The sequence below is a fragment of the Sander vitreus genome, chromosome 17 (assembly GCF_031162955.1).
Source record: "Sander vitreus isolate 19-12246 chromosome 17, sanVit1, whole genome shotgun sequence".
NCBI lineage: Eukaryota > Metazoa > Chordata > Actinopteri > Perciformes > Percidae > Sander > Sander vitreus.
Genome location: NC_135871.1, coordinates 14,900,556 through 14,913,713, shown reverse-complemented (window position 1 = coordinate 14,913,713; position 13,158 = coordinate 14,900,556). Strand labels below are relative to the sequence as shown.

The window sequence follows — 13,158 nt, the reverse complement described above, 5'->3', positions numbered from 1 at the left end:
TACCTTTTAAGGTGATATTAATGCTTCAAAAATCTTCTTTTACTACAGTCTTTTGTATACCTCTCCGCAGTATACAGTCTAATCCCTGATTGGCTGATGAATCTGTTTTTGGTATATTTAAATGCTGTGGCAATTATTAGCAGCATGAGAATAACTATTTATGGATAATTGGAAACTATAAAGAAAAATGGTTTAATATAAAAATTTCTGCTTGATTACCAGCTGTGACAGCGACGGATGGTATTGTTTTCACCTTGCGTGTGTGTGTGTGTGTGTGTGTGTGTGTGTGTCATCATGGCAAAATGTGGTCCTGGAGACCAGGGGCGGTTCTACATTGAATTACACCCAGGGCGAGACCCCCTTCGAGGCCCCCCCCCAATTAGAGCATTTGAAAAACACACTTAAGAGAATCCCATTATTTAACTATTGCAATTACAACAGGAAAAAACAATCTCCACAATGAACACAATTCTGCACAAAATATGACAGTATAGGTTATCAGAACTTAAAATAAATATACACCATATACATAAATGTGCCAAAAATATATACAATAATAAAAAAAATTAACGTATACTGTACGGTATCGGTAACGGTATACTCCTCATGAATCATAAAACAAGCTCTCTCTCTCTCTCTCTCTCTCTCTCTCTCTCTATATATATATATATATATATATTTATTTTTTTAATCATTTCAAGAGGTCCTGTGCTTTAATTTGAAGAGGTCTATCATGAGTTTTTGTCTGCCTAAGCAGATAGAAAAACTACAATTCTCGTTAAGAAAGTTTGCATGATGTGCAACGTTTATATAAGTTACTAATGCAATCATACAGTAAAGTATGCCTACGTCTTTTATTGTTGTAGTGTTTTGTCCACCACTCAGTTTTTGGCTCAGTTTTATCAAGGGGCAAAGTGTTTTAAGGGGAGTTGTGCTTACCGCAGGTTCTATCCTCACTCCCTCATCTCTGTCTCTCTCCTCCTGAGTCTCCTCACTCTGCATGCCACTGCCGCCGACACCACCACGGGAGCTGATGAAGATCCTGCTACTGCCGAAAACATGTCTTTTTGCTTTTTTCTTTTGTTTGAGCCGCTTGGGTAACTTTGTTTCATTTTCGCATTTAGACCATTGACATAAAAGAAAGGTTTAGACTAGGGCTTTGACTCTGAACTTCGCTATTCGAATATAATTTGAATATTTAAAAAAATATTGATATTCGAACGAATATTAGGCAGCCCTTAATATTTGAACCTGTTATGGGCATTGTTTTTTTCTAAATGTGTTTGCTTGTAAACGTTTTCGATTCAGATTCCGAGGCATTTCCCCCGACTCATTTCCTGGTTCTCCTTCTCCATAAACAACATGAAATCAAGGAGAGGGTTAACTTTTCCTGCTACAGATGTCTCACCGTGGTCAGAAAGAACAGGGGAGACACTTTGTTTCTCTCACTATGACTCTAGAGTCGCTACTCGCTCTGAAGCTACCGGTAATCACCGTCACTCTCTCACTCTAACACACACTCCCCCCCCCCACACACACACACACACACACACGCGGCTCGACGCACACACCAGCGCAAAACATCAGATCTCATCATCATTGCCTGCCTATTGACTGATACACTGCCTTCTGGTGGACAGAACATATACGAAATTTGATACCAATATAAGTCTTACTGAAGGCATTTAATGGTCAAAATATTATTATTAAATATTCAAATATATTCGAATATTAATATTAATAAACAAACAAACTTCGAATATGATTTTGGGGCAAAAGTCAAAGCTCAGTTTAGACTCGTCTTGCTCCGTCTCTGTGTACTTCCGAGTTCTGTGTTTATCTTTCGCGCCGGGCCCCGCACCTTTACTAGTCCATTTCATTGTGAAAGTAGGGGGTGCAAGCAGGGCGCCTGCAGCTGCAAGGAGGGTGCCGATTTGCCAATTCCCCACATTGTGATACAGTGAATCCCCCGACCCCCTTGTTCAACCGTTCTATTTGGGTGACCCAGAGGTGAACTGTCCCCTGTGTGCCCCTCCCTTTTTCCCCTTTTCACACACAGCTTCTGTGCACAGCACTTCCAGCAAGCAGGGTGCCTGCAGCTGCAGGGGCCGCCAATCTGCCAATTCCCCACACAGTGAAATGATAGATAATAGAAAACTGCTTCGCCGAGCACAGTATTTTTTTTTTTTTTCAAGTGCTCGCGGTGCCCCCCCCCCATGACTCATGATAAAATGCCGCCCCAGGCAGCTGCCCGGGTCACCCGTGCCAAAAACCGCCCCTGCTGGAGACTACTGTAGCGATACTACCACAGAAGCAGATTTGAGTACTTTGCCAGGTGTTTATATGTCTGTCTGTCTGCGGCCAGGTTTTGTCACTGTGATAGCGTCACAACCATGCAAGATGCAGTCACGAAACTTTGCAGGTGTTTAGTCAAAATGAAGAGTGTCTTTGAAGATGGATTGGGTTTGAACAAGGGTGCCGGAAGTAGGAAGTACGGAAAGGGGCCATTGACCCCACACCCCCACTCTATGGCCCTGGTCTGATTTGGTGTTGCAGCTGGTGTAATTCCTTCACAAGATGGTCTCTAGTTTGTTTTGCAATTTCCTGAACCAATCCCAACTCAACAATCACACTTTAATATTTTAATCACAGACAAGGGTGACTTTACAGTCTTGGATCACCATCAGGGGCGGATTGGCCATCTGGCAATTCTGGCAAATGCCAGAGGGGCCGGACCATTTTTTTTAAATGTGGGCCGGTCAAATTTTATTTTTTTTAATAAACAAATAAATTGTCTTTACAGGACGATTTTTTTTACTTTCACGATTTCACTATGGTCATAATAATAATAATTATTATAATAATAATAACAATAATAAATATTAAGCATTTGGCCAGTCGGCGGCCTGGTCCTGAGATGGGCCATCCATCCAGAAGTTACTCAAATTGGGACGTTCAGTCAAAATCAAGCACATCACCTTCAAACGGGATCTCCGTTTGCCGGATTCAGGCTGTACCGGACCCTCCCGGTGATCATGCTGCTCTGAGGGACCGGCTGCGCAGCGAGAAGCTGCTGCTGACGGGCGCAGAGCTTCGCTGTGTTTAATCGCTGTCCGCGCGGCCGTCTGACGGCATTAGTATTAAATTGAGACAGTTTCATTACCAGTTAAAACGTCTCGTTGTCGCGTTAAATAGTAGTGTAATTCGGTGTTTTGGTACAGTTGGTTTTAACGCCTAATGCGAAGTGTAGGAGTAGGCTACACATGACAACCCTGAACAAGCAGCGTCGTTCTGCTCCGTCTTTCTTCTGTGCGCCATTCACGTAGTGTTTAGTTTTACACTATGTAGGTTAAACTCCGCTGTTCACATGTATGCATTAACTGTGGTGGTCCATTACACTGTAGGCTATATTCAACGTCACTGATCATTTTTGATCAATAGAATGTAGAAAACATTACACTTCACAACGTTTTGTATCCATAACATGATTGTGTTATTGTACAATTTAGCAGTAAAAGCAGTAGCCTATGTAAGTCAATCCTAAATTTTTCAACTTGGGAGCAAAACGTGCTCCTTGGGGAAAAAAAGTTTTATTTTAAACAACTGGACCTTGGGGTCAAGTGTTGTTGTATCCGGCCCATGTCCCACTGGACTACCATATATAATAATATACCATTATATTATGTATTTTGAATTGTTACCTGCCACCAGAATTTTGTGATTTCCTTGCCATAAATATAGACATTTTTACCATAAATTGGTGCCTAAAAATGTATCAGAATGCAGGAATTTAAGTCTTTTACCCTCAAAACTTTGTGTTCCCCTAAAGGCCAATTCTGAGCAAGGAAAAACCCTGAAGTACAATCACAGCCATAAAAACATATTTAAATTGCAGAATTAGAGAGTTAAAACAGATGAAAACAACATGTACAAAAGACAATATGTACAGCGTCAACAGAGAGAAACCAGGACAATCGAACAGACAGTGACAACAAAGACCAACATACTGTAGAGAATGACAGTAACAGCATACAAACGGCATAAACAGGCAGTATGTGTAAATTTGTTATAAACGTGTGCTCTTTAAAAAGTAGTAAGCATTGTTTGCTAGTTACTTACATAAAGTGTTTAAAAATCTGTTACATAAGGTACTGCTTATATTATTTCACCATCTGTACACAAATGTAATTAGTGAATGCACGTGTCCGTGGGTGGGGCTGCATGGGCGTGGTGATGTGGGCTGGTGTGGCTACAGTGCCAGGGCTGAATTTTTGTCCCAGTCCGCCCCTGATCACCATAACCACAAATGACTGTTTGAAAGTACAAAAGATATAATATAATGTATCTCTCTATATTGCTGTGTAGTGTATCTCTTGAACATGTACAATTCTAAAGGTAAAGACGTAGAGACAAGAGCTGTTGAAGGCAGGAAAAGAAAGCAGATAATGATGGTCAAAAGGTCAGTCAATTTGAAAGAGACAGAAAAAAAGTGCTTAGAGAGGTAATTTGCATTTTAATTAGATAACCTGAAAGGAACTCTGCAGCTTACTATAATTGTAGTCTTTCTTTTGACTTTGCACAACAGTGCTTTATATTTCCATTGTCCTTAGAGTTTCCTGCCAGACCTTTTATTCGCCTCCCCCGGCTGAATGGCTACATGTCACGATCTACTTCTCTTCTTCATTTGTTATCTTAATTGACTGTTGTATCTAGGATGGCAGTATTCTTCATTGTAAGTATAGATAAATTCTTAAAGGTACCCTGTGGAGTTTTTGACCACTAGCAGCGCTATAGAGCAATGTATTTATGAGTGGGTCCCCGTTTTGTTTGATTTCATGTACACACACGGGCACGAGGGATACAACGTCCTTTCAGTGGTTTCACACTGTTCTACTGATTGACAGGTGGCGGTAATGTGCCAAGACTTGCAGCGAGGAAGAAGCAGACTGTTAGCAAGCAAACATGAATGTAAACACTGCAGCAGCATTATAAAACTAAATCAGCTTTGCAAATGTTTTATGAGGAAGGAAAAGATATACAATTCCAACATAACTTTTTCTTGTTTACAATACAACTCTAACAGGCACCTTTAATTTGGGAATAAAGTTTGCACCTCCCGCTCAGTGTACAAAGGCTGACAGAATTAAACACAGCAGGTTTGAACACAGATGTGTCAAAGATGCTGGCTCTACCGGCCTTGGCAGGGGAAAAGTGAACGGTAATGTGTTGTGTTGAGCCTCAAAACAAAACATAACAACAACAGAAGAGAAGCATTGCACTGTTTGATCAAGGGGTTTGTATTCAACTCCTGAACCATCTTTATGCTGCAGTTGGCTTGTTTCTCTGAGTGCTGGGTTGCTTTGTGAAATACCAACCACTTACCTTTAATGCATTAATAATAAATGCTGTGTGTAACTGAACGATGTGCCACCTCTATGTTTGTCAAATCCTCTCTTTGGCTTTAATTTTGTCCATAAGGAAGAGCCTCGCCGACATTTAAAAGTCTTTACTCTTTCGCAGCTTTACTAGAAATTGGAAAATATTCTGCTGCCACTTCCTGGCACCACTGCACATCCGCAGACAGTCTAGCTACTGAATCTGAAAGGGAACACTTTTTCTTTTGTTAGACAGTGTGGTGATCCCTGTGATGTTCATTTTATGGCGGTGGGATGACACAAATCCGATTAAAAAGTGAGCCTCGTGAGTATAACATGAGAATGGCTGGTATAACCTCCACAGTCTGCAGACATGAGTATTTTGACGTGGACGGATGGGCATATGCAGCATTTGAAACACATCTGTCTACAATGCAGCAGTACAGTGGAATAATTCGACCAGAAATCTGAAACTGAGTGTTTCACTGAACACGTTTATAGTGGCCTAGTAGAAATGGCTACACAGTACCATGTAGAATTTTCAGTTTCCATTCTAATTTTTTATTTTTATTACCAAGTAAACAAATAGCATGTTGACATAGCTACCCTGCTGCCTGCTATTATATGTTGATTGTATTGTCTGCACTTGTTGTCTCAAATGTTGTGCTTTTTAATTTTGTGGCCTGATTAGTGTTTTACTAGAGGATCACAATGGAAATAAGATATTCGGACTTTATTGTGTTTTTATCCTCAGAGATTTTTAATGTTGGTCTATATAATTACTGCTGTGCAGTGTTATGTTTGCTTTTTTTAATCATCAAGTAAATCAATCAATCAAACAAACAAAGACCAGAGTTCTCGTCCCTGACTATTTAGAACACATCAGTTTGGAGCATCAAAATTACGTTGATAAGCCCAAAGGTCCTCCCAGAATTGTATAGCAGGTGATTGAAGTCACCATGCAATCCAGAAAGATGAGTGTCAATTATAATGAAATACACAATGAATATTCATCCCACCGCAAACCTTAAGCAGCCGCATGGGGAACTAATTTCAAGCAATTTCATAGTGGGCTGAAATCAGTCCTAAATGGAAACCAATAGAAACTGATTAGAAATTGCTGCTATGTTGGATTTTTCCTCTCGCCTCTCTTATTATAAATGCATGAACCTAAAAACCATTGTGTCCGTTTCTATTTCAGGTGCACAGTATGAGTCATGAAGAGGCAGGAACAGACTTTTACACAACATTGAGAGAAGAGTGGAAGCCTGAAAGAAGAGGTCCATTCTCAGTATGTGACCTGCAGATTACCGAGCCTGCAGACCAGATGAGTCCCTCTGTGAAAGATGCCTCAACATCTTTTAGTTCAACTAAAAGGCGGATGGAAGCTTTTGAGACTCATATTTAAAGCATTAAACTTTGACCCCTAATTCTTTTATTTCTTAATAAAGAATATTTTCTGCTAAGACACAATCAGCCTGCAATACCATTACCGTTAGAGGAGGAATGACTGATTAATTGCACCTGACCTAAATTAGTGAATGAGTGCATATCCATATGTACTGCCAGCAAAGGTTTAAAAGCCTTAAGATGATAAAAAGATCCCTAAGCCCCAACCCCTTAGTTACTGTTGCTATGCCGGTCAAGCTTTCCACTTGCACATGACACATATTTTACAATAATAAGTGGTAGAAGATTTACCATTCAAAATTCTTAGTCCTTAGATTCAGACAGTGGTAGACTGCTTTGGTATAGTATGTAAAGAAATCGCTTGACAGACCTGCAGTGCCTTGCTACTGTTTCTAAATTATGCTTGGACAGTTGTTGTTTAGGAGACATGTTTAGCGAACACTAGTCAATTGGTACAAAATATTCAACAGCAAAGAAAGGAAGGTCAACTGTGATGTGGCCCAGTAAGTTCAAATCTATTTTGAATTACGAAAGAAAAATATAAAAAAAAAAACTAAAGGCTCTTTGTGTGTCTCACAGGCTGTTGAATTTACAAACAGTCAACATGGTCACGGCTATTGTATAACATAAAGCATCATGCAAATGATGTAAGTTATTCACCTCTAAAGAAAATTCTATTTTAATATTGTTGAATGAGTTGAGAAAAAGCTGTAATATGTAATAAAGGGCATCCCTATCTTTCCCAATGCTCTGAGTTTTATATCGTTCTGTTGCTAAATGTATATTTTCATATCAACAAAGAAAATCACAGGCTAATGACATAAACGTCTGCTTGATAAAAAGGTATGGTGGAGAACAATGGGTATGCAGGCATTTTATTAATGGGTAGGATCTTCCAAAGAACATAAGTGCTTTTATTTACAGAGCGGAGTGCTACAGGCTGATCATTTGATTTCTCTCCAGGGTGTTCCTACACCCTTCTTTGTGTCAGTCCTGTGTTTAAATGCTGACCTGTCTGGAAAGCGCCTACGGAGCATCAGCGCTCGGACATCCCGCCTTAGAGACAGTTTTTACCCTTATGAACATTGGCACTCAGTAATGTAGCAGCTGTGGATTTATTTATTTGATGATGTTTTTTTCCCCTCTATTTCAGTGATGGCTGCGATAGTTTTTAGCTTGCTACAACATTTTGTAGATTGTAGATTGTACTACGTATTAAGGTAATTTTTAAATATTCTATTCAAATTATATTTATAGTTTTTTATGAGAAGAGAGGGCCAGGGCAAAATACATTTCATTGCATTCTCTCTGTACTTTTAAATGCACATGAAAATAAACTTGAACTTGACCCTCTAAAAGAATATGTGGGTGTAGCTAATGGATGGAGGTTCCTACACTTGATTAGAAATCCTCAAAGAAAAGCCTAGACAACTTCAAAGGGGCTCTTGGAGAAGCGAGAGTTGATGCACTCGCAGCCTCCACTACCTGCTGTGGACCTCACAGAAGTCCAACTTCAAACATGTGCCCACAATCAAGACTGATGAAGCAGTGTTATAAAAATATCTTGACCGGTAGCCATGACCTTGAGATCAACAGCTTAGAGAGCTGTCATTTGGTTGTTGGACATGTAAGCTTCATTTATCTGTTGGCCACATTTTAAAACATGTTTAATTTTTGAGCAGTTTTTAATTTAGGTCTGATTTGGTTTTACCTTGCATGGTAGATGGATTCTTGTGATATCATGAGATCACACGAAAATCCTTCTTGTCAGGCTTGAAGGAGTCTTGTTTTGCCAGACCCTCCTCCAAAGTGCACTGAAGGAGTGTCTGGCTACTCCACATAGCATTCAGGGATGGAATGAAAACATGCTCTGGTTTAATGGCATTTCTTTAAACCAATCAGAATCATCATGGGCGGCGCTAAGGTCCGCACAGAGCCGCTGCAAAATATTTGTGCATGAGAAAACTCTGAATGGACAGATAGTCTATCTAGCTGTCTCAATTTACCCTGCAGAGATCTGAAGAGCAGTTAACAATAGTCCTCATAAATCCACCAAATTTAAAATTCCAACACAAAGAAATAGGAAGGAAACGGAAAATACATGCATCCGGCGGAATTTCCTGCAGCACCGGAGCAATCCCGGAAGTGGAACGTCAAGGATATAGACTAGGCTACAAGTAATGTGTTTGTGTCTGAACTACCAGTCTAAAATAACCAATCAGTATCGGATGAGAAGCTACTGGCAGCTACAGGCGGGGTTTAGGTGTGACGGTGGTTCAAAACAACGGCGGACGTGATAGACAGATGGTTGATTATATCACCTGCCAGGTATTTTGTGAAAGTGTTCCAAACTGTTTCCAAAGACGGCTTCTCAGATGGTTCTGTGTAACAAACCATTAGGTGCATCAGGTTAGTTGGGGTCTTCTTCTCAGAGAAAAAATATGATGTATGATTCCGTTTGTTTGTTTCCTATCACTAATACGTTTCTAATCAAAGTCCTCGTAGGGAGGGGGTCGGGTGGATGGGGATGGTTCAAACAAACTCAGGACTTTCTGTTTGTGTCCTCCAGAAAGTGTCCAGATCACAGCAAAGGATCTGGCACTCAAGTTTCAGACTTTCCAGGACAGCAATATTGGGATGTTGGTATCCATGGCAACGAGTACAGGGGGCCAATCAGATTTCACTTCTTTTTTTAGGGTCTTTTCCCTCATGCCCTTGGAAACACACATCACACTTATCATCAAAGTACATCATAAGTGTGTAGTCAAATTGACGCTCCACAACTCTGTTTCTCACAACATGACAGACTTTATAAGTATTGAAGTATGAGGGGTTGTGGAGAATGTAATTTATTGTCTCTTCTGCTGTAGTGCTCTCAGCCTCAGAGTTTCACGCTGCTCTCTCCTGTTTATCAGATCTACTTTGACTTTCAAGTTTTTGTCAACATTTTCACCTCTCTTACAATCTAGTTTGGCTGTAGTAGCGGTGTCTTCTGTGGACAATGTTAAAATGTTATCATTTGACTGTATAATTCTCACTTTATTTCAGCAATTTTCTACAGATTAAATCAACATGACTCATCAATACATAAGCGGAAGACCGTGCATATAAAACAAAGGATATAAGAAGGACACATTCGTCTTGTTGCCCTTGTGGAAATGTTCACAGCAAAGACAAAAAAGACAATTGTGTCAATCAACTCAATTATTGTGCACATCCATATTCATTTTTAACCACCAACTAAGGTTGACATTGTACTTTTTTATATAAGACCTGGATCAGTCAGTGTTTTATGAACAAGCCTTAAATGGTTACTTGTCTTGGAAAAAGAAAGAAGATAAATTATTCATACAGCATTTTCTGACTTGTACATTTTACACCAACACCCAGGTGGTAACAACCATAGGGTCATAATTAGGAGAGTGAATTTTCTTTAAGTTGCACTTAAATAAAACAAAATGGCCTAAAGAGCAATCAAATCTGCGGTCAGCAACAATCTTTAATTTAGGGTAACTAAATGGTAATTTATTGACCATGCTCACATTTATTTTACTCCCACTTGATGTCATAGAATGATCACTCAATGCTAAATAACTACTAATTCATCATTCAACACATTATTAGTAATTTAACAATACATATTATCTTATTATGTGTTATCTAGTTATCTACTATCCCCACTATATATAATGAAGTCTCCCTTTCTGTATTTGTGCATGTGTGTTTGATTCAATATAAGCCTTGTTTTGGGACCAGAATAATTAAAATACTCTATCCAATAAAGGCTAAAGACCACAACATATAACATAATTTGACATGTACTGACATCAGTGCACCCTGAGGTTTAAATAAATGTAAAAATTATGAAATAACATGTTTTTCAAGCTTGATATGAGACGCAGGGGTTGTGGATTTATGTGAACTTTGATTACTGGTCTCATCTGTCTCTGGGGCACAGAGAGTCAGACTCAGAAAGGTCAAAAATAACCCCCAAGCCCCAGTCCTCCACCAGTGGAGTCAGCCTGACACCCACTTTGCTCCCTTGTGATGTATGTACAAGAGAGCTGAATCTCTGAAGACTGACAACAACAAAAGTGAGTTCAGTTTTCAATTCCATGATGAGATGAGTGAGTGTTTCTGTGGCCACTTTGATGTAACATTCTGCAAACTGTGGCTGCAGCTAATAGAGCTGAGATCAGTTGATTTGAAGTACTCGGATCTCAAGCTTCCTCTCAGCTGTGCCAGCCAGCTGCCATCACAAGCATGACGGATGGGCAACAATCGATAACCTGCTCCTCCAATCTGTGAGAAAATCCCAAGGAGATAATTTCTTGGATGGCCTTGAGGCAGAAACCTTTTGGGAACATGATTTTTAAATTTTTATTTCAGAACATTAAAAAAATAATTATACTGAATTGATAGTGTGCAAGGTTTTTGTAATTGTCCCTACAATATGTTTTAGCGTTCATAAAAGAAAAGGTTTAACTGTACAAGAATGACCAATTCTTGCTTTAGGCTGAAAAAACTGTTAAAACGGTTTAATCTTTGAATAAGAAATCATTGTTTGTTGCTGAAAGAACTCCAGAATATGCATGTTGTCTGCAGTAGGCAACCTAACATCCCACATGGCATTGCATTTAAACCATAGACTGTATGATTTAAAACTTGTTCTATTTTTGTTTGTTGTCCTCTTTGTGGACTAATAGAGGATGCTTTTGTGTTGATAGTGTTTGAACAGAAAGCACAGCAGCCAAACTGACCATTTCCCTTGTGGAGTGTGAGGACCCATGTGGTGCTTATAGTCATTCATTTGTGTGGGTGCTTAGTCAGACGATCTCTGTAATGCACTGGAAAAATACATGGATTAGGCTGCTCTTGTGAAGTTACTATGAATTTTTAAAACACTGAAACAGCAGGGACTCCAATACAAAATGAATGTAATTTAATTAACCATTAACCATTAACCATTAGCCTCAGATTTACTTTGTGTTTAGTGATAATTAGCAAATGTTAGAATGCTAACATGTTCACAATGACATGCAAGGCTGATGGAAATGTTATTAGTTTTACAGGTCTTTGGTCATAAACCAAGGACAAATTGAAGTGTTGACCTGCTGGCGGTGTTATATAAAAAAATTAAGGGATTATCAAAGTGAGAATTATTTATCCTGAGGGGGGACATGACTGTCTGTACCAAATTACATGGCTCAAACAGTTAGATATTTCATTTAAAACCGGAAATGTAAACCTCATGATGGTACTACAGGGACCACTAAAGTTATTAGGATTCATCCTCTGGGCAGCATGGATATCCATACCAAATTTCATGGCAATACATCCAATAGTTGTCAAGACACTGCTGGTGGCAGGGAAGAATAAAGATCAAATATGTGTGGAAATATCCAATAGACCAGCACACACTTTGAGTGAATGTAGAGAAGCAGAGAAAGGCAAACATCCAGACACAACACACCCCTGAGCACAGGTGACAGCAAGAGATTGTTAAAGGTCCCATGACATGGTGCTCTTTGGATGCTTTTATATAGGCCTTAGTGGTCCCCTAATACTGTATCTGAAGTCTATTTCCCGAAATTCAGCATTGGTGCAGAATTACAGCCACTAGAGCCAGTCCCACAATGAGCTTTCCTTAGGATGTGTCATTTCTGTGTCTGTAGCTATTGAGGAGGAGAGAGGGAAGGGGGGGGCAAGGTGGAGGGTGGGGGTGTGGCCTTGACCAACTGCCACTTTTCTCGTTTGAAAGCCATGATGTCTCTCTCTCTCTCATGGGTGGGCCAAATTCTCTGAGCGGGCAAAGCAGAGAAAGAGGAGGTAACCTTGCTCCTTATGACATCATAAGGAGGAAGATTCCAGATCGGCCCATCTGAGCTTTCATTTTCTCAAAGGCAGAGCAGGATACCCAGGGCTCGGTGTACACCTATCGCCATTTCTAGCCCCTGGGGGACCATAGGCAGGCTGGGGGAACGCATATTAATGTTCAAAAACCTCATAAAGTGAAATTTTCATGCCATGGGACCTTTAAGATCTTACAAAGCTGTGGAGACATGCAGCAGACAGCCAGACAGGAGGATACAGTATCAGTGTCCTGCCAACAAACATGAAGAAGGTAGTGCAGGAAATCTTGTGAAAACAGATGAATGACAAAACAAGCTGAGATAGCATTCTGCACAAACCCATAAAAATGCACCAATGCCACTGTAGTAATGCAGAGGGAAAGATTTGCTTTGGCCTGGTAGTGCAGTGTAGAGAAGTTTCCAACACCAGCCTGATTGACTTAAATCCAACAGCTACTGTAACAAACTTTTTTGGCCTGGACCCAAACTTGAAGTGTGAAGCCAACGATTTAACATCAGGT

The 13,158-nt window shown here is 39.9% G+C and overlaps 1 protein-coding gene across 3 annotated transcripts in view; it reads left to right on the top strand.

Moving 5' to 3' along the window:
• mlip (muscular LMNA-interacting protein) overlaps nucleotides 1–7,533 on the top strand; it is a 31,620-nt gene extending 24,087 nt beyond the window's left edge. For all 3 annotated transcript variants that reach the window (XM_078273530.1, XM_078273531.1, XM_078273529.1), the window contains exon 12: nucleotides 6,577–7,533. In XM_078273530.1, coding sequence (XP_078129656.1) covers nucleotides 6,577–6,783 — 207 coding nt within the window. In that variant the 3' untranslated portion in view covers nucleotides 6,784–7,533. The remainder of the gene's footprint in view (nucleotides 1–6,576) is intronic.
• The last annotated feature ends 5,625 nt before the right edge of the window (nucleotides 7,534–13,158 follow it).